This window comes from Triplophysa dalaica, chromosome 15, assembly GCF_015846415.1.
Source record: "Triplophysa dalaica isolate WHDGS20190420 chromosome 15, ASM1584641v1, whole genome shotgun sequence".
Lineage (NCBI taxonomy): Eukaryota > Metazoa > Chordata > Actinopteri > Cypriniformes > Nemacheilidae > Triplophysa > Triplophysa dalaica.
The window spans coordinates 6,149,082-6,171,351 of NC_079556.1; the positions used below are offsets into that span (position 1 = coordinate 6,149,082).

Below are 22,270 nucleotides of genomic sequence, written 5' to 3' on the forward strand. Positions count from 1 at the left end.
GTTAAATCCTGTTGGGTCACTGTTTTATTTTTCCAGATACACATTTAAATGAAAAAGTTCACCAAGAAACCTGTTTGACTAGGTTAGAAAATCACAGCCCTACCCAGCACATAGATCAGTAATACAAGTTCTCTCTCTCTATATATATACTAGTCTAGTGTATACTAAAAAATAAAGAATGCAAGATCACTTTCATCCCAGTTAGGTTGCTGGTTTTCACATAGGCTTTCATTAAGTAGTGGGTAGTCTGGTTGAAAATAACAGCAAAAGCTGGGTTAGGTATGTTCTGATGCTTCTTTGCTGGTTTGTGCTTGTTTAATCTGGTCCTGAGCTTGTTTAATATGTTGATGAACCAGCATAAACCAGCTTCAAAACATATCTAACCCAGCATATGCTGTTTTTTCAACAGGGAGGCTTGGTCCCCTAGTATCATTACAGGCACTGGAGTGTCTTGGATCTCCTGTGCATCCTGAGAAATCAGGAAAGGGGGATTTTAATAGTTTTATTAACAACGTCCCCATGTCCAACCCCATGAGTTATAACCTCATGACACATTCCCTGTTTTTTTACATAACATTTTTTTCTTATGTGTATTATAGGTTACAAAGATGCTTATGGTAAAAAATATTTATAATTTCAAGTCGAAAGTAGATATACACATAATGTAGCTATTTCTATAATTAACTGAAATAATATTTTGTAAATAAATCTATCCAATCAACCTATATGTGGGTTTACTATAGAAAGCTCAGATGTCAAGCTAAGGCTGTGTATGAGAAACATGATCACTACGGAAACGATTGTATTAAGATGCATCTACAGCTAACAAACCGAGGGGAAAAGCTGTCTTCTGCTTCCTCATGACACGTGCGTCGTGTAGCCTACAATTGTAGAGCTAAAAAATATGTAAGTAGAGCTAAAAAATATGCTACAGTGAATGTCTGCTTTGTGTCCTATACAGTATATCGGTGCCTAGACTTATTTTGGCAGCATAAAAATAAGAAATATGGCTTCATTTTTCAACCTAAATTAAATAATTTTCTATATAAAAGTTAAATGCTGTGAAAAAATTTCCAACTTCCAACTTTACGCATTTTAGAATGAAGTTAAAATATAATTGGTAACAATAGTAAAATGTTTACAAATTTAAAAGCAAGGAAAACTATAAAGCTTTTTGATAAATACACAAATCAGTTATTTTTTTCCTTTTATTGACACCCCGGACTTCTATAGGTTTATGTACTCTTATTGTGTAATGCTTACGGGCGTTCCCGTGCGCACAATGATGAGGTCATATTAGCGTCGCAAAGTAGTCGTATCTTAGCAACCATATCAAGTGCGTCTCTCATGGCGCCGCTGTTCTTTCGGATTTAATAAATACGAGCACGATTTACCGAATCTCCTATTCAAAACGCCGTGACAGTCAAGTCTGCTGTCGTTTTGTGCCTATGACGGATGTAACATGCCCCCAAAAAGGAGAGGACCTCTTCAAACTGTTCAAAGAGAGACGGATGACATGAAAAGAAAGGTTGAATTTAACGTTACTCTTTCGTTTGGAAGCAATGGATTTCGCATTAGAAATCTGACAGCACAAATTAAGCTACAAAACAAATCTACGTTTTACAGTTGCGCTTAAATCATATTATCAAATCAAATTACGCATTGCACATGCAATCTTATACAATAGTAAAGCGACTTAAGTGTACTTGTAGTTATTGTACTTGTAGTAAAACCCTAATAACCACATATTTAGCATTGTTTCAGTGCAAGAGCCATAATTTAAACTTGACATTTGCAATAAAACTAAAAAATATGGTTAATATACTTGAACTATATTAAAAGGGAAATATTTCTGTATCTGTCATGTAGGTGGATGCTTTGGTGCAGCAGGCTGGTAAACCAGATACAACAGACAAGACAGAGACATTTAAAAGGTAAAGTAGACGGATTCTCCATATATTTTGTTTTACCATCGCTAAATCGCTTAAGCATACATACTTAGATTTCTAAGTATCTTGTACACGACACAGTGTATTCTATAACTAAGTTTGCCTTTCAGATGCAAAGAGTTACAGCTTTCAGTGGCAGATATTATGAAGAATCTGAGGAAATTATCTAAAGTAATACCCCAGTCTATAATTCAACATGGCAGTGCTATATTATAACGGATAATTGTTTTGTCATATTATTGCTGAATTTGCACACTTCTGTGGGTGATCAGGCAGATGAGCCGGCTCCAGTGGGGAACTACGATCAGTGTAAGAGAGAAGAGGAGATGCGTTTGTTGACCCTACAGGAGCATCTACAGTCTCTAGCTGTTGACCTGCAGCCTCTGGATGAGTATGTAAATCTGCACATTAAAAACAAACAGCCTCCAGTTGTCTTTTGAACCATTTACAGGCAAGAAGATTCACCGATATGTTGACAGAAATGCCTCTGGTCTAGTTTTTGCCTAGATTTACAGGAGATACATATTTGTAGGAGGCATTCACTATGCTGTATATGTTGAGAAACACATTTATGTCTGAGCAGTTCTTTTTCTGTTACCAATTTCTTCAAAACAATTAATGCATTACAAAATCTCTGTTTCCTGGCCATGCAGGGATGCTGGACCTAGTTCATCTCAGGCAGAACAGGAGAGTGACGAGGAAGATAGTGATGACGAAGATGGCAACTCAGAGAACGAAAGTAGTGAAGAAGAAGTTCAAGATGATTATGTTGCTGATGAAGATAATGAGAATGCAGATGTTGGTCCATCTGAAACAGGACAGGGATCGGTTTCTTATGTTGCTCTTAGTGTATTTACTGGGGAGGAGGAGGGAGACCTCAGTGTTCAGGTGATGAAAGTAAAATCGGCTTATTTTTATAGAACGGTTTGTATTCAACTTTTGGGTGTTCCTGTACTAAATATTGTTTCTTCTAGAAAGGGGAGGTTTTGAAAATTATTTCGAAGAATAAGGATGGCTGGTGGCTGGCACGCAATTCAGCTGGAAAGAAGGGTGTTGTTCCCAAAACATTTTTAAAGGTGAGTCTAGTTTAGCCCAACATTTTCATGTCGCAGACCTCTGATGGGCCAGCAGAGCCTACGCAAGTTCACGGTACAGAATTTCCGAAACCAATCCTAGATCAAGCTTTTGTTACTTTGAAAGACCTTGGGTGAGGACAGCCATTTATTAAATGTCTAAAATAATATACTGTTTTTATGTCTGATCTGCATCAAGAATCTGTGTTAAAGGAGTAGATCACCCACAAAATGACATTTACTCACCCATTTCAAACCTGTATGACTTTACTTCTTCTGTAGAACACAAAAGAAGATGTTTTGAAGAATGTTGGTTGCCGAAAACCGTCGCCAAAACCAATGCAAGTCAATGGCATACCTACGGTTTTCTGTTACCAACATTCTTCAAAATGTTTTGTGTTTTGGAGAAGAAAGAAAGTCATACAGGTTTAAAATGACAAGAGGGCGAGTAAATGATGACAGAATTTTCATTCTGAGGTTTTCACTATTCCTTTAAGAGACATTTCTCAGATAAAACACAGTTTGATGGAAAATGCAAATGTGTCTCTTCAGTTGGAGTCTCAGCAGGAAAGTGAGGGAGAGAATGAAGATGAGGGAGAAAGTGAAGAGGACACCGAGTCTGACTCTGAACCAAAGTCCAGGTGATATTCCATTCCTCTCCAATAGAGAGCAGCATTGTTTTTACATTCTATCCATGTTGTCTCTTTAAAATGTAGTCAAAGGGATACTTCATCCAAAAATAAAAAAAATCTGTCGTATTTACTCACCTTCGAGTTGTTCCAAATTTGTCCTATGGGGGGCAAAATCTGCCCGGTTATAAGCATTCTTGTTCCAAATATCTGTCTGTGTTTTTACAGATTTATACAGATTTGGAACAACTGGAAGGTCAGTAAATGATGACAGAATTTTCCTTTTTGGTTGAAGTATCCCTTTAACATGTATTGATATATTTTTCCAATCAGCAAAACATCCAATTGGGACACGGTGCGGAAGGCTATTACTGAGGTATACTCTTTCCCTTTAATACAACATACTTTTAACTAACACCCTTCTAAACCTCACAAACACATACAAGTGTACCTCAAAATAAGCACCCACACAATCTAAATCATGTTGTATCTGCAGATAGATGCCACTGACGTTCTGGCAGCGATGGGTGCCATCCCTTCAGGCTTCAGACCCTCCACTCTCTCCAGACTTCTTGAAGAAGGTCACTCAATTCTAGACTTGTAGCACTCCTAGGGGCGATTTCCCGGACAGGAAAATCTTTTAAACTAGGACTAGGCCTTAGTTAAATTAGGATATTTAAGTTGTTTTAAAAAAACCATACCTTACAAAAACAGTACTGCTGTTCACCTCGAGACAAAATTTGATTAATTTGATTAATTTCTAAGATATGTCCGTGAAAGATGTTTTCGATCAAGACACCTCTAACATTTAAGTTAGTCTGGGACTAGTCTTAAACCCTGTCCGGGAAACCACCCCCTAGTGCGTTGCTTTAGGCATGCTGGTTCAGATTTTGCAAATCATGGGTAGAAAATATTTTAACATGATAAAGTGGTACATCGTTTTTTTATGTATGTAGGATGCTATTATAAATGTATTACGTGTAGTTGTTATATCTTATGTGGGTGTGGGTGTCTTGAGCAGGAAATTCTTACAGGACAAGTCACTTCATTCAGCCGAAGCTTAGCCAATCACAGCTCTCTTTTAAAGATCTCCATCTAGACCCAGACACAGGGAAGGTATCTACCTAAAACTTACTCACAAACATTAATCATTTATTATTTTTGTCGTAAATGTAGGCTTCTCCTTTTATCACGCTGAATATTTATGATTATGTGTGTCTGTTTGTCAAGGTTCACGGTCGTCCATCTAGAGTGAGTTTAACCCTGACCCTGTGGAGCTGTAGAATGATCCCGCCGCCCGGGGTTGGGTTACAGGTGCTCAGCAGGCACGTTCGTCTGTGTGCGTTTAATGGAACCCAGGTGACACAATGACACATTTTCACATAAACCACCAGAATCTAGGGCCCCCTTTATCATCTGAATTAATAGTTTTATTTACATATTAAATGTGGAAAAGTGAATGTAATTTCATTGGGTGCTGGATAGATGCGGACATCATATGATAGTCATGTGGCAAAGTAATCGGGGCTTAACCGTTTAAACCAACACACAAAATAACCTACAATAATAGGATTAATGACAAGAGTACTCGGATAAAAAACATGAGTTATACACATACCAATATTTTAAGTCACAATCCAGGAATATTTGCGTCATGTAAATTACTATTGTCTGTCATATTTTTAAAATATGTTTGTCTTTCTCTGTTCTGGATTTGATCTGTTCAGACTTTTTTCTTATTATTATTGCTTATCTTCATGAATTTTAAATATTTGATGGGGGAGCCAAAGGTATTTCGCAAAACTGAATGTACTCTGTCAAACTCAAAGTCATTAAAGAAGTTATTGTAAGCTTTACAGCAATTCTAAAGAACATTCAAAACCATTGTCTTTTAGAAACTGGTATCACGTGACACAGATATGTGTACATAGCACCATTGTTTTCCCTCTTTGTTTCAAATTAAGCTTGCTTTTAAAAGTAAAGTTGAATATTTTGTCTGTCAGGTTTTGAGTAACGTTCACACAGTCAGAGCCACTTACAACTCAAAGAGCCCCAAGTCATGGAGCTTTTCTCCAAGGGTAAGAATCATAGCCAAGATCACATAAATGCATTAATACGTGCTCACATACACGTGTACTTATTTCTCAATAGTTTTATCTGCTTTTCTCCCATATGTGTGCTGTATCTTAGATGGCTGGAATGCTACCTTGTCTACTGGATGGAGATTGTATTCTGCGTTGTGATTCTGAGTCTCCTGATCTCGGGATTCTGTTTGAATTGGGTGTAACCTACATAAGAAATGTGAGCAGCAATTCCTCGCAAGAATAATTTCCATTGTGCGACCATTCACATGTCAGTAACAGCCAGCTATGATCTTTGAGGATATCTGACCTCAACATTTATCTGTTTCCCTCATTCATTCCATTAACATAAAAGAAATACCACAAAATAAACCAGGTCTACAGGCTGATGTTATCATTTGTTCTGTTTCATTTGTTAGGCCCAATGATGATTTAGTACAGTACCACATAGCAATGAATTGCTGGTTATGCTGGAGTAACTGCATTCTATGAGTTACAGAATAAGGGGGTTATGTGAGTCAGTGGTTCTGTAGAGATTTGTGAGGCAGATATTCAATTGGCATATCAAGTTTCTGTGGGTAGGTAGTTTCAGGGAGTTGTAAGTGTTTCTGCTTTGTTACAGTCCACAGGAGAGAGAGGAGATCTTAGCTGTGGTTGGGCCTTCTTAAAACTGTTTGAGGAAAGTGGAGCCCCCATTGCTCTACGGTACACACACTACACTAATAATATAACAGAATGTCAGCAATCTATTGTAATTCTATTGTTTTCTTACGCTGTGTATATGTGTACAGAACACAAGAGCTCACGATTCATGGTGGCACACCATTTGAGAGAGAAACAGATTTGGACAGCACATCCACTATGAGAGGTATCAATCGTAAAAAAACACACACACTTGTTGGGTGTCCGTGTTTTATGAGGATTTTCATAGATATAATGATTTTTACGCTGTACAAACTGTGTATTCTATTACCTAACCTTACTCCTAAACATCACAGAAAACATTCAGCATTTTTATATTATGAAATAAACATTTACTTGGATTTATAAACTGATTTTCTTATGGGGACCAAAAAATGCCCTCATCAGGTCAAAACTCGCTGATACTACTATCTTTGTTAACCAGGACCACACATAAAGCCACAGAAAATTATTATAATTTATTATGAAAATTATTATTATCATAAATTATGCTCCGTTTTTCGGAATGAACTTCTTAGGTTTAGGTAAAATGACCATTTATTTTCATCCTGTGAACTACTAACAATATTTCGCAGAAATTTTAAATAAAAATATTGTAACTATTTGCAATTATTTGCAGAAAAGATGGTATTTTTTCAGACCTCAAATACTGCAAAGAGTAAAAATGCAATTTTTTACTGCAAAGTTTATATTCACATTTAAGCAATACAACAGTAATTTTTGTACATGTATCTAGAAAAAAAGTTTTACAATTATTTTATAACTCAATTTATCATAGTTTTCATGTGTCTTGTCATGCTGTCAGTGTTTCACATTGCTGTTGGATTACTTTATGTCTCCTCCTGCAAACACTGGACTGAAAAGGCCACAATACATCTAGAAATGCTGATTAAATGAAAATGTATAAAACACAAACTCATCTCTGTGCTTTTTTCACAGGCGCCTCCACTGGTATACTTCAGCAGATGTTGCTGTCAAGGAAACAGCCCAAACTCCTTGTTAAACTCAAAGCAGTAAACACACATAGGAGGGAACTTCTGAAGTAAATAGTCAAATTCTCTCACTTAGCATTGATATTGTTTTGTATTGTCTGAGTTTTAAAATCTTAGTAATGTTTTGAAATATATTAAGTCCTTGTAACATGTTTATTTGATTTTTTTTCCTTTATGTTCTATAAGTCTCCTGCCAGACACTATAGTTGGATGTTTGTCCTCACTGAAATTTCTAGCAATATACAGGCAAATACTGGCTGATGCTCTTTTGCTTGACAGAGTCACAATGCAGAGTGCAGGTATTACACACAAACACACAATGTCCAATGACATTAATTTCTTGTGTAAAACAAAAACAAAAACCAACGGTTAATTTCTGTTTTGTTCTTTTTCTTAGATCTGATGTGCAACTCAGTTTTAGCTTCCTTCCCTGACGTGCTTGATCAGCCCGATATGATGGATGCATTTAGGGTAAGACACAACACACACATACGATCATGATGGTGACCATTAAAGGGACAGTTCCCCCAAAAATGAGTTTTTCCAAATCTGTATAAACTTCTTTGTTCTGATGAGCGCAGAGAAAGGTAGAAGAATGCTTCTGGGACCCCATTGACTATCATAGAAGAAAAAATAAAATGGTAGTCAAAAGTGCCCCAGAATTGTTTGCTTTCCTACATTCTTCAAAATATCTTTTGTATTCAAGAGAACAACAAAATTTATGAAGCAATTTTTCCCATTTTTACAGAAGTCGTGGACAGAATCAGAGAGTAACCTAAGACGCTCTGACAAGGTACAGTAAAGCCTTTGTGAATAAACTATGTGTTTTTTAATATGTTTCAGAACTTACTTTAGTTTTTTGTATTCATTCATGCAGCTCACACAAAGTGTGTGTTTGTGTGCGGTTGCATCTTTCACAAGTTAAATAAATACATTCTAAGGTTTCTTCATGCTACAATATGTGTTTCTGTGTATTACAGAGGGACATTAATGTGTTAAAGCAGTTGTTTGTGAGCGTATACATGAGCAGTGTGTATCCCCTGTTGTATTCTGCGGCGATGCCCGCTTCCTGCTGGGCCGATGAGGATGTGGAGTCTCAACGTGCTCGCTTCATCTACAGCCCTTCCGAAAAACTCCCAGAAGGAACCATGTTGTCTTCTCAATGTACACATCAAGCCTTTGACATCACACAGGTCGCATATGACTTCATCAGCAGGCGCCAGCACTGACAGAATAGAGACTGACTTACAATGTCAACCTTGTCAATATTAGATCTACCAGATCAGAAACTGTTTTACACCGTACAGTTTCATGAATCGGTACTAAAAACTAACGGGGCATATCTTTGATAAGGTTTGCATTTAATATTTGAGCTTTTGTATTTATATACCAAATAAATAGTTGAACTATTATGAGTTTGTTTAATCCCTCTCACACCCAGCTCAAGAAAAAGGGTTAAGATGTTGAAACCACACCACACACTTCCAGTGAAATGGCTTGAACACACCTACTTGTTTTTTATGGTTGCGTAAACCACATTTTAGAAAGTCTTCAAATCTATGAAATAACACCACGGAAGTATTTTGGACAGAAAATTATCGAATTAAAATGATCTTACATTTTTGACTATTAAGTACATGTTGCAGAAAAGGAAGACAATTACATTTCATCAAAACTAAGTTCAAGCCTTTGCATTTGACTGGAAACACATTCAGTCAAAAGTTTGTCCTTCTCATAGTAGTCTCTGCCTTAAATAATGGTCTGTTTTTAAGTACCACGCCTCCTAGGTAGACTTCCCGCCCTCTTCTGTCTGTTATTTGTCACACACACAGGTACTGTCTTTAACACACATCACTTATTTATTTTTTCTACTCTTTCAACACATCTCATACACATTCCCATCATTTTGTTTTGTTTCTGACACCCTGCCTTGCCCTGCCATGCTCAGGTGTGGCATAAGTTTCTAACAGTCATAACATGAATCAGCATTAAACGGTTTGAATTAAAAAATTGAGTATCAGTGATGAGTAGTCAAGTGGGAGACATGCCAGCTGAACGTATAATTAATTATTGCCTTGTTTAGAGCTTAAAAGATGCATTCCTGTGCTGTGACCCATGCTTATGCATTGTGTATCTAAACCCAGCGGTATGCAGATCCCTACTGCTTAATGAACACTGAAGAGGACAGACCCGCCTATTATTGTAGTGGTCGATCACATAGTTTTTTAAAGCTATTGGCGATTTTTACGAACTTTTCCTTCAAATCGTGAATGTTCTCTTACATTCACAATATGAGTTTCTTTTGATTTCCAATAAATATAATGAGACATTGTTTAAACGTTTGCCTTTTTTATGAATAAGTTTCTTCGTCTAGTTTGTGTTTGTAGTCCTTATAGCTAAAATCATAAATTAGTTTCATTAATACCACAACATTGCACTCCTGCTTTTTAAAGCATTTTTATTATAGAGATTTAGAAAAAAATCCTCTCCTGACCATGAGTTGGACGACATATGAGTCATGAGGATTTATTTCTGTCCAAGCGGGCGTTTTGACACACTCCTTTTTAAAATTGATTCAGTAAATATAACTGATCAAGTTATTGATTCAACAATTGATTCAAGTGTTAGCATCCAATTAGCATTGGAGTACAAGAATCATAAGAGAAACTGATGGAGAGGAATGGAGAGTATGCTGTGTATTGTAGTTTCAGTACTGGAATTTAACTGGTATCGTTGGTCAGTGTTTAAAAATGCACTTCCACAATCAGTCTTCAAGATCTTTATTGCCTTAAAGAGAGCTTTGATCTGCCGCCCTATACATCAGAACAATGTGAACATAGCCAAATAGCCAAATAATATGTACTATTCATTTATATAATAGTTAATTTGACCCACACCCCACCAGGTTTCTTTTCTAAAACAGGATACATGGATACAACAATACATGAGACTAAAATAATGTACTCTCTCCAACCTGCAACAAACCTCCAACAGATGTTTTTATTAGGTTATTATGAAAGTGACAGGTACACCTCAATCATACATCAGTTAGAAAAGATGTGAGTATTCAAGTCTGTGTGTATGTGGGTTTTGAGGGGACGATGGCCCCCCAGATTTCCTTTAGCCCCTCCAAAATGTCACCTTCTTAATTGTATTTTCTATTAAAAAGTTATCTGTCAAATTATTCAAGGAAAATGTGCAAATTATCCATGCAGCGAACACACCTTTTCGCCCAACCTGATTTACTGCCAATTTTTCACCCCGGTTCAGTAGCTACTGGGCTTGGTCTGAAGGGGCGGGTGTTCATATTTCATCACAGCAAAGGAAAAATGAGTTAGTAAGATGACACGCCTTGGTGGCCTGCTGCAGTGGTGATAGAAAAGTATTGGAGCCCAAAGTCAACACACACACACACACATTCTGGAACTGTTTGAATAGAGATAGATGATAGAGATCAACTAGGTTTCTATTTCAGATAAATGTAAAGAGACGTTGTATAAACTTGCAAATCATATGCAAGCAGAACAGAGTCTTAGCCCATGCCGACAAATGGCCCCAAATATGCTGGAAGATCTTATTAGAATCCCAGAAGTTTAACTGTGTTAGGTGCATAAACCACAATCCAAACCAGTTCTGAGGTGAAACCCAACAAACCTTACAAAATAATACAACTAATGAAATGTATTGATTATGAGTATACAGATATTTTTTATATTCAGTGGTATAGCCATATATGCTAGTGTATATATAATATAGTTGCTGTGTTTGTATATCTATACTAAGAGTTTTATAAACACCAGCTATCAGTAGAAAAAAAATCTCATAAACATTTCATGTCATTTTTACTCAAGGTAACCAGATCAGAACAGGCATTGTTCAGAGTGATGCAACATTACAAGTGTTCCCATGAGCAACCAGGTGTGTGTACCTGTATGTGTGTCTCTATCAGACACAAGATCCGCCAGCCAGTCAGACAAAGGTTTTTTCTGTAAGAGCCGGAGTCGGCACACAGCCTCGCACCCTGGGGAGAGAGAATAATGTTTGTTTGCTGAACCAGCTGATGTGTATCGCCATTTAAGTGGAATTGAAAGCTACTGAAACCTTTTAAGTTTCAATAATATAATATATTATAACACGCCTAACAGCTGACCTAACTAAAATGACTGGTATCCCTGGATATGATGGTTAAACATTCACTCAAATTGTTTCGACATAGTAAACTGTAAGGGAGGTTTTTTTTGCTCTCACTTAAACCTCACCCAAAATATCAGGGTTGTGCATTGTGGTTAAAAACTGGACAATTTGAGCCTTTGCTGTTGAGAAATATCTTTTCAAAGATTATTTCGGGGAATTAGAGTCGATCCTTTTTAGAGAACTTGCTACTTCCTTGTGCTATAGATCCATAACGGGTTCCTGCAAATCTAGTGTAGGCTGGATAGAGATGTAACCGTTTTGATGATGATGTCATCAGTTGATCTCATTACTAAAACACTTGGACAGTTCTCAGACTTTTACATTTGCTGCGTCCCAATTCGCCTGCTTATACTATGCACTACTATTTTAGTGCGTAGCAAAACTGAATGCGCACACTGGGACATACTAACGTAAATTAGAAGTGTCCGTTGTTGCCTAGAGGACACTGTGATCATGAACTGTAACGAACATCACAATATAGCTCTTCTTTGCATTTAAGTAGGCTATTTATTAATTCACTATTTTATATGTAATGTTTACTGTTTATTCACATTTACTAATTAAGTGAAGCATCTTTTATTTAATTTTATTAATGCAGTGTAGAGTCACTAAACTCCACCCTCTCGCAGTGAGTTGTGGGTAATATAAACCCATGGTTTCACACGTCAAATATTCATCGGAAACAATCGACCATCAGAATACTTTGAGAATAATCCTTTCAGCATACGATTTAATTTGGGACATACTAATTCTATTTTCAAATAGTATTAAGGATGGATAGTATGCGGACTGGGAAGCAGCAATTGTTTTTAAAGCTGTCAATATTGGGATACTTTTTGCTAAACTAAATCTGACATCTGTGCAATTTCTCCATTACAATGTACAACAACAATTGTTTACGTATTATCAAAACTTTTCATTAGATTTTTTTAAGTGTGATAAATCAGCAAATCATGGAAAAGTCAATTATCATTATGCAGAGCTAACTAAAATTAACTATTCCACATGAAACAAAAACTAAAAAATAGGACGTTTAGATGGTTCCACTATGAGCAGAGTTGAGTCCTTAATGTCTTATCATGGGACCTCAGATGGGACATGAACATGACATCAATTTTCAGATAAACATTACAACATATCTGTTGCTTAAGATCTGTGAGCTGCTGGTCAATTTATTCATTTGCCAGATGCTTTTATCCAAAGCAACTTACAAAGAAGAAGAGCACATAAACATTTTGTCAACACGCTGAACAGTACCGTCAGTTTACAAGGCCATGCTACTAGGAGGATGTAAGTTGGAGTAAACAGTGGAGAGAATGAACAATATATATATACATACATATTTATTGGTTAGTCAAATAAATGAGGAACAGGTATGTTTTGAGCTGTTTTTTAACCTTGTGAAGGACGCTGCAGTTCGGATGAAAGCTGGTGGTTCATTCTACTCATGGGCTCATTTAGAGTAGTACAACTCTTCATCTGAACCACAAACCCCATCCTGTCAGTTTTTTCATCATTTGTTTTTTTCCTTTTCTGTTTCTGTTTTTTTAGCATTGTAAAATTGTATTTCGGTGAGAAACCAAAAATCAAAACTTACGGATTTTACTTTTAAAATGTGTATCATTTTAAATTAAACGATTCAAACAAACGAGTCAATATTTAATTGAAGGATCTTTTACATTGGAAGTGAAGTAGTGGGTTTCATTGCATTTATAAATATTTGTGGTGTGTTGAGGAAACATCGGAGATCTAAATAAACCAGTTCTGCAAGATACACAAAGAGATCGACAGATCTTTTATATGAATAATGACATGTGCAAATGAGCCAGAATAAGAGGATAGGGAGGGACGTTGTGAGAGATGTGTTTAAGTAGTCACTCATTGTCCCTGTTCACATTTGAGATCTGACAATCATTTGGCATCACACACAATGTCTGATACAGGGCTTCCCAGTGGCGGTTCGATTTTTACCAGCTTGCCTGATGTTCTCTTCATCCCAGAGTTTGTGAGTATGATTTGTGATTTAGTCAAATCAGAAGAATGTAAACATGTGGATGATCATGGTTTAGGGAGGATTATAAAAGGATTCCAGGATATTGCTGGATTTGATGGTGATGTAATTTTAACAATCACTTTTTATGGTTTTTGAAAAGCAGTTGGCATTTCCTATTTGGATCCGAAATTTATTTCATGTGCTTTTTAAATTGTTTTCTTTAAATAAGAAAACCCAGGTGAGTTAATGCAGTCATTTCCCATAAACTTGCTCAATCAGACTGCATGTGACACACCTAGTTGCACTGACATCCATGTTTTTACACAGTATTGTAGCCTGCATTTTAACATTCTAGCAAAAGAGATTTACATTTAATTTTTATCAAACCACTAGTGTGTTTTCTGCTACCACTTTAATGTATGCTACATTGTACATTATTTAATACTTGTTAAATCGAAAAGTCTAGGTAAAGTGGACCCCTGAACTTACAGTTTTAGATTTTAAACAGGTGTACTGAAATGCAAATGAATAGCTGTAATTGGAGTTATGACTGTATGTACCTGTCTGTCATTTAGAGGCAGTTGATCAGAGCAAGAGCCTTCATTATTGTGTAATGCAGTTTGCTGTGGGGTGGAGCTGCTTTTAAAGTAACTGTACACTCACTCTGTTTTGTAGGATAGGAATATGAGAATGGATTAATGGTTTATGTGTTCTTTAAAAGTTTTAAACAAAGGCTATGGTTTAAACGCAAATAGTGTTAAACATAGAATGACTCTAAGTGTGAGATATCTTTAGCTGAAAATGAACACACGCACACACACACACACACACACACACACACAAAATTTTTAATGACATAATTGAGGCTTGAAGTCGAGTCCTGCGATACAAAATTTGAAGTGGAGTTGGGGATGGAGGCTGCTGTAGGATGGCGTTTTAGTGCCACGTTAAAAAGAAATAAAAATCCAAGATTTTGAGAATTAAGTCGAAGTGTTGCGAGAATAAAGTCGAAATGTTACGAGAATAAAGTTGAAATGTTACGAGAATAAAGTCGAAATGTTTCGAGAATAAAGTCGAAATGTTACGAGAATAAAGTCGAAATGTTTCGAGAATAAAGTTGAAATGTTACGAGAATAAAGTCGAAATGTTTCGAGAATAAAGGTACATATCTTTTTGTCAAGAATAAAGTCGAAATGTTTCGAAAATTATTTTGTCGTAATACGTATTTTGTTTACGTGAAAGTTTTAGTTTAAGAGTTTAAGTTATGTTTAAGCACGTCATCTGAACCAGTGAGTTAGTTCTTAGTTCATGTCTGATTTTAGTTCATGTCTGATTTTAGTTCATGTCTGATTTTTTCTTCTGAATAAATTTAGTTTCCTACATAACCGCCGTGATGATGCTATATATATATATATATATATATACGTACAGTAGTCAACACTTGAATTTGCTCAAAAATGGTTCATCAATGTTGTCCTAAAGAAATTAAATAAATTTCATTATTGTTTACATGTGTTCTAGACATTTTAATTTGCTTAATAAAAGAATGTTCACATGTGAATTGATTTAATTGTTTTTATTATGTATGCATTTGGTATATGTAAAACAGCTCCTAAGGCGGTGTTTTTTTAATTTTAACCTTATTCATAATATAGAACAATAAATACAAACAAACTAAAACAGAGCTTAACATGAATTAAGACAGAGCCGCTGTTTAACCTGTAAGACTTCAATTGTCCGTTGACACCTGTTTATACAACTACTTTGTTTTGTAGGTATTAATTGACAAAATTGAATAAGAAACTCATGACACACCCATTAAACAAGATCTACAGGGACTAATCTAACAGGGGTCTCCGGCTACAGCTGGTTGAAGGCAAAGAGACATTTCTATTGTTTCCGACTAAGCAATCATCTGCTTTAAAAAAAAAATACTAGTAGCCTATATTTAATAAAACAAGACTAGAAATAAACAAGAGGATTTTTTATGAATTGGTAATATTTTACATTTGAGTTAGGGACATTTTTGCCTTTGATTATCGTTATGTAAAATCTTTTTGTTTGATGCAGGTGTTTGGTGGATTGGTGTGGACCCTGATAGCTTCGACAAGTGTGACAGCAGCAAATCCTCTGGGATGGATCATGTTTGTGTCCATATTTTGCTTTTTCATGACCACCCTTTGGTTCTTTATATTCCTCACTGGAAAAAACAAGAGCAGCATCTGGCCTAATCTGGTAAGAGATTTCAGTTCATGGTAGATATCATTTTGTCATGTTTGAGTATCATAATTAGAAGTCTTGGGTACATGAACATGTGCATGTGTCTTGGTGGATGGTTAATGAAACTATGAATTAACTTTATAATAATAACATATGCAAAGTAACTATAAGTGTAATGTGTTCATATACTTTTTGGTGCCGCTGCCTAACTTCTTTCTTCTGTTCACATCAGGATGTTGGATATCATGCCACTGCTGCATTGTTTTATCTAAGTGCATCTGTGCTTCTGGCTTATGTCACTACCCAGCTGAAAGCACAATCTTCTTCATCTGTTGAATTTTTTAGGATATACCAGTTATTCATTGCCGCCGTGGTAAGACTCATACTTCCCTGTATTACATCAGGTTAAAATCCAAGTATGCCATGTAATTTCCTACCCAACCCGTTTAGAAACAGGTTAATATGTAGTGTAAAAGTACAGATCAAAATGAAACGTCAGAACACACTCAGTGTTTCAGTGTACTTTTAGCTTAAATGTCATTAACTGAAAGCCTTCCTTGTCACGTGACGTACAGTGAGTCAGTAAATAAATAATACTAATAATTGTTTCAGTATTTTCATTCCATAACTTTCAATACGTCACAGTCTCCTGAGGTTTGCAAACCCTTGGGGTTTAGTAGCTCCTGAACTAAGGATGACATGAAGCATAAGATAACATTTTCATTTGTTTGCAGGTGATGGCCTTCTTTACCACATTTCTGTACTGCATTCATGCAATTCTTTCTGCTTTCCGACGGATGTCGTCCTAAAACTATAAAGCCATAGAAAAGAAACACATTTTCTAGAGAACATCGTTGGAATGCCCCAGATGAACCAAACAGCGAACCAAACATATGACAGCAAACCCTGCCAAACACAACCTCATCCAAACTACGCTGTACCAGCCGGATACCAGGGACGACCCACCATCCAAACTAAACAACCAACCAACCCCAAACAACTCGATAGGATATAGGGGACCGATCTTTACCATAACCATTGAACCAGCAGAATATAAGGAATAAACCTTAACTAAGCACCCACTGTATATTATGTGCTCAGCAAAAAACTAAAGGTTTTTTTGGTTTTGTTTTTGTAATTTAATTTCTTATTTTTATATTCAATAGACCTTAGATTTGTTTTAAAGGTTTTGAAGAGTCGCTCAAAACCTCTGCCATTCTGAAGTCTGTAAATGCATTTAATATGTGCTGTGTGTTCGAGCTGTCAAAAAACAAACAACCAACTTTTGTATAATAAATATGTGAGATATACATTATGTTTGAGTACATCATTTGCGATGATGAGAGAGAGAGAGAGAGAGAGAGAGAGAGAGAGTAAGTGAGTGAGTGAGTGAATGAGTGAGTGATAGAGAGAGAGAGAGAGAGAGAGAGAGAGAGAGTAAGTGAGTGAGTGAGTGAATGAGTGAGTGATAGAGAGAGAGAGAGAGAGAGAGAGAGGGAGTCAGTGAGAAAGAGAGAGCAAGAGAGTAAGTGAGTGAGTGAGTGAGAGAGAGAGAGAGAGAGAGAGAGTGAGAGTGACTGAGTGAGAAAGAGAGAGCAAGAGAGTGAGTGAGTGAGTGAGTGAGTGAGAGAGAGAGAGAGAGAGAGAGTGACTGAGAGAGAGAGAGAGTAAGAGTGAGTGAGTGAGAGAGTGAGTGAGTGAGTGAGTGAGAGAGAGAGAGAGGGGGAGAGAGAGTGAGAGAGAGAAAGAGAGTAAGAGTGAGTGAGAGAGTAAGAGTGAGTGAGAGAGAAAGAGTGAGTGAGAGAGTGACTGAGTGAGTGAGTGAGAGAGTGAAAGAGAGTGAGTGAGAGAGAATGAGAGCAAGCGAGCGAGAGAGAGAGTAAGAGAGAGAGAGCGAGAGAGAGAGTGAGAGAAAGAGAGAGTAAGTGAGAGAGTGAGTGAGAGAAAGAGAGAGTGAGTGAGTGAGTGAGAGAGTGAGTGAGTGAGAAAGAGAGAGCAAGAGAGTGAGTGAGAGAGAGAGGGGGAGAGAGAGTGAGAAAGAGAGAGCAAGAGAGTGAGTGAGTGAGTGAGAGAGAGAGGGGGAGAGAGAAAGAGTGAGAGAGAGAAAGAGATTAAGAGTGAGTGAGAGAGCAAGATTGAGTGAGTGAGTGAGTGAGAGAGCAAGATTGAGTGAGTGAGTGAGAGAGCAAGATTGAGTGAGTGAGTGATAGAGAGAGAGAGAGTAAGAGAGAGAGAGCGAGAGAGAGAGTGAGAGAAAGAGAGAGTAAGTGAGAGAGTGAGTGAGAGAAAGAGAGAGTGAGTGAGTGAGTGAGTGAGTGAGAAAGAGAGAGCAAGAGAGTGAGTGAGTGAGAGAGAGAGGGGGAGAGAGAGTGAGAAAGAGAGAGCAAGAGAGTGAGTGAGTGAGTGAGTGAGAGAGAGGGGGAGAGAGAAAGAGTGAGAGAGAGAAAGAGAGTAAGAGTGAGTGAGAGAGCAAGATTGAGTGAGTGAGTGAGTGAGTGAGTGAGAGAGCAAGATTGAGTGAGTGAGTGAGTGAGTGAGAGAGCAAGATTGAGTGAGTGAGTGAGTGAGTAAGTGAGTGATAGAGAGAGAGAGAGAGAGAGAGTGAGTGAGTGAGTGAGAGAGAGAGAGAGAGAGAGAGAGAGAGAGAGAGAGAGAGACCTTACCAGGTCCATGTTTCATGTCCCGGTGAAGAAAAAAAAAAAAAAGTTTTGTAGACTTATTCCAGTCAGACTTAATATTTTGCTATTGTTTCTTAAAGACGAATTGTTCATCAAACATGCCTTTTCAAATCATGGTCAGTCTTGTGTGACTGTTTGTGTGAACACCGGAGCAGTCTGACCTCTTCAATATTACTCAACTTCTTACTCAAGCCACAAGCATCGCAAAAACGGCGTTCCTCTCACACCCCTCTCCGCGTCTGGAGCTGACCGCTGCTCTCCTCATGACGGGAGGGTGTGTCCACTCCATACAGAAGCTTTTAGGAATGTCAAAGCAGGTTTTTCTGGTCTCCAGTAGATATTGAAAAGAGGGACCCGTGGCTCCGTTACTCCATTCTTTCCTGCAGCGGATAACGGCAGTGTGAAGATGGCAGCATCCACGCAACAGTCGATGGCGAGTCTGCCCAGCGGATTCCGCATCTGTTCCACCGCACCGGACATCCTCTACATGCCTGAACTGGTGCGTGAACGCAATATCATTTGGTTTTCTCCAAAAAAACATGCAGTCATAGTAAAATATTATTACTATTATTTACTTAGAAAGTGGCTATTTTTACTTGCATTATGTATTAAATGTGTTCTTTCGACAAAACACTACAAAGTTACACAAAAGATATTGAATGGAAGAAAAAAATCATCAGCAGTCTATATTTGTAGTGACTGGTTATATATAACATTTTCAATTGGGTCAGTTTCTGTAAATTTAAGGAACAATCTGTTGCAATAAGTGCTAATTTGCAATTGTGCCAATTGAGACATTTAGATGCACAATTTGGGGTCACAGTGCTAAAACAAGAGTTATTTCTAATGTTTAAGATTTTGTTGACACTGATTTCCTTACTTGTTTTCCCAATGTCAGGATATAATTTCATTTGATGTATTCAAAGGAGACAATGGAAGGAAGAAAAAATATTTAAAGTGATGCTTGAAAAGAGAGTATGTTTTCTGGTTCTGGCACTTTTTAGTGTTTCGCATGAGAATTTAAGGAGCTCACGTATTAGTAACTCACTTAAAAATTGAAATAAGCATGTCTTACTAGTGCACAGAGACAGGTTATGAGTGTTTATTATTGGAAATTTGAGTTTAACCAGTGTGTGTCTGGTTTATAAAATTTGTTATTTGTTGATCTTGTTAAGGCATCTGCATGATCAAGAACAGTAGATATATATTACAGCAAACGCATTTATATTAGTATGCATAAGGAGTTGTGGGAGAAAAAGTGTTGGTCTGTATAGTGTACAAAGTGCATTTCAAATGTAGTGCGTTAACCAACTCATCTCAAGAGCAGTTATTTGATTGGTTGCATTGTCACACATGTGTGTATTTGTGTCCATCAGGTGTGTGGAGGGCTGGTTTGGATCCTGGTGGCTTCCACACACGTGCAACCCAACAATCCTCTTGGATGGGTCATGTGTGTGTCTGTCTTCTGTTTTGTTACCACTTTTCTCTGGTTCATCACGTTTGCCTGCGGGGGACACAAGAACAGGGGAATCTGCTCTTTACTGGTGAGTAGAGAAACTTACACTGGTCTGTGGTTTGAATGAGCTGGGTTTGATAATGGGTTTTGTGCGCAGGACTTTCTTTACCACCTGGTTGCTGCAATGTTCTACCTGAGTGCCTCTGTCCCTCTGGCCACTGTGACCATCAACATGAGAAACGAAACCGCCATGGCCATATATCCCTTTAACTACTACCAGATCGACATTGCGGCAGTGGTAAGTACAGCATAAAACACACACATGTCATGTTTATGAAAAATCTTCAATAAGTTAGACTGTTTGTATCTCAACTTCAAGGTGATGTTATGATTTTGCAGTATATAAAATAATAAACTTAAAAAAATATAGTTGATAAATAATAGAAATGCGCAAAAAGTTATTCCCCATGCAATTACAATGGAGTACCGAAACTTGGATTAAGTCATGGATCTGAATGATCTCACTGAACCAGTTAACAAAGGAAGGGAAGATTATCAATGAATAATATTTATAATGAATAATATTTATCGGATTATCTGTGACCTGACACATTGCTGGTTTAAGTAGATTTACATGGAATACATTTATCGTACTTTGGAAATTATGTTAATATAAATCCATCGGTTTACCACAATAAATCCTTTCATAGTGGTCGCATGAAAAATACATTTCTTCTTTCATACTCCAAACGATGGATTTGAAACAAGATGAAAGTGAATAATGCCTGAACCACTGCTTTCAAAGAAAACAAACATCTGACCATCACAAAAGATTGAGAAAAAAACGACTAAAAGCTACTTATTATTCATAGTCACTGCTTCTGACTCAAGACTTTAACATCCGACTGCACAGCTGTTTGAAGTGCACTTAATGTTTAACTGATCTTTCAACCTCTTTCCCACAGGTATTCGCCTACCTCGCCACATTGCTCTACTTCATCCACTGCATCCTTTCTGCTTGTCGATGGAAATCCTTCTGTTGAGGAAAAACAAAGAATCGGAAAAGTTGTACAAGCACTACAGAAAGTTAACATTGGAAAGCTGCTAAGGATGAGATATGAATCTTATCCTCCACACCTGAGACTCGAAATTATCTTGTGTTTCATACTAGAGTACTCAGACCTCTTTCTTTTTAAAAATGACTCTTTCATATATTTGGGAGAAGGGAAACTTTAAGTATCGATACGAAGACAAATGAAGGAATAGTTTCTGGGTTTTGTATTCTCACTGTAACTTTGTACTAGATTAATCAATTTTTATGTATTTATCTTTACAACATACGATGAACACAATATTACAGTAAAAGACCATGAACTGGACTGTTTACGTTTGATGCATTTAACCGTTCAAAGATGCTGAATGCAGGCCAGAGAGTATTCTGGCGCTTGTATTTGTGAGATCAGCTTGTAACAATAGAGTCCACCTATGAACTTGTATGGAACTCCATACACATACAAGCAATGTCATCACAAGTCTATGTAATGTAAACTATAATTTAAACCAATAAAAGGGCTCTTGGCATATTCTGTGTGGAAGCTAAAGCAAGCCAAAATGTTGGATTTCAATAAAGAGATTCAAATTATCAAAATTCCCTGAAAAACGTATACGCGTTACTTAACAACGTTTGTTTTGGTGAAGGGGACACTGAGAACCTGGACAGACTCCAGAATCAAATGAACAGGATATGTTTTACATAACAGACCATCTGACAATGAAACATTGTCAATGGTTGGGGATGTATGAAAACATATATAAAAGTTCACCCAAAAATGAGAATTCTGTCATCATTTATACACCCTCTTGTAATTTCTTTCAAAATAAGATATTTTGAAGAAAGGTGGTAACCGAACAGCAGCGTCACTTATTCACTTCTATTCTATGGACACAAAACCAATGCAAGTGATGGGCGCTAGTAAACAACATTCTTCAAAATATCTTCTTTTGTGTTCTGCGGAAGAAAGCCATACAGGTTTGAAATGACACGGGGATGAGTAAATGATGACAGAACTTTCATTTGTTGGTGAACATTAACAGATTTAAATGCTTTTATAAACCTAACTGAGATTATCAAGGTTAATTTCAAAATAATCAGCAATTGTCTGGCACAACAAAAACACGCATCAATTAGACTGATAGCACCAGATTAAAACTAAAGCCTTAATTTACATTCCTGGACTACAAAGAATGATCTTTTAAACTATATTCAAGCATTTTAATACAAAAATTACCTTTGGGAAACACCC

The 22,270-nt window shown here is 37.0% G+C and overlaps 3 protein-coding genes across 3 annotated transcripts; all 3 read left to right on the plus strand.

The window, feature by feature from the left end:
* The first annotated feature begins 1,310 nt into the window (after positions 1-1,310).
* On the plus strand, positions 1,311-8,836 carry nphp1 (nephronophthisis 1). Its single transcript, XM_056767755.1, has 20 exons — positions 1,311-1,528; positions 1,870-1,934; positions 2,060-2,120; positions 2,222-2,340; positions 2,603-2,837; positions 2,924-3,025; positions 3,575-3,663; positions 3,985-4,027; positions 4,148-4,232; positions 4,673-4,767; positions 4,882-5,010; positions 5,655-5,729; positions 5,842-5,952; positions 6,355-6,437; positions 6,524-6,600; positions 7,374-7,476; positions 7,613-7,725; positions 7,824-7,897; positions 8,175-8,219; positions 8,407-8,836. The coding sequence occupies exons 1-20, from the start codon at positions 1,463-1,465 to the stop codon at positions 8,653-8,655; spliced, it is 2,019 nt and encodes a 672-aa protein (XP_056623733.1). The 5' UTR covers positions 1,311-1,462; the 3' UTR covers positions 8,656-8,836.
* A 4,635-nt stretch (positions 8,837-13,471) lies between these two features.
* Positions 13,472-17,143, plus strand: LOC130436917 (myelin and lymphocyte protein-like). The gene is made up of 4 exons (XM_056767950.1): positions 13,472-13,625; positions 15,684-15,848; positions 16,066-16,206; positions 16,568-17,143. Exons 1-4 carry the CDS (start codon positions 13,551-13,553, stop codon positions 16,640-16,642), a joined length of 456 nt encoding a protein of 151 aa, XP_056623928.1. The 5' UTR covers positions 13,472-13,550; the 3' UTR covers positions 16,643-17,143.
* Positions 17,144-18,726: 1,583 nt separating this feature from the next.
* On the plus strand, positions 18,727-21,467 carry LOC130436916 (myelin and lymphocyte protein-like). The gene is made up of 4 exons (XM_056767949.1): positions 18,727-19,010; positions 19,888-20,055; positions 20,125-20,265; positions 20,933-21,467. The coding sequence occupies exons 1-4, from the start codon at positions 18,918-18,920 to the stop codon at positions 21,008-21,010; spliced, it is 480 nt and encodes a 159-aa protein (XP_056623927.1). The 5' UTR covers positions 18,727-18,917; the 3' UTR covers positions 21,011-21,467.
* Positions 21,468-22,270: the final 803 nt, after the last annotated feature.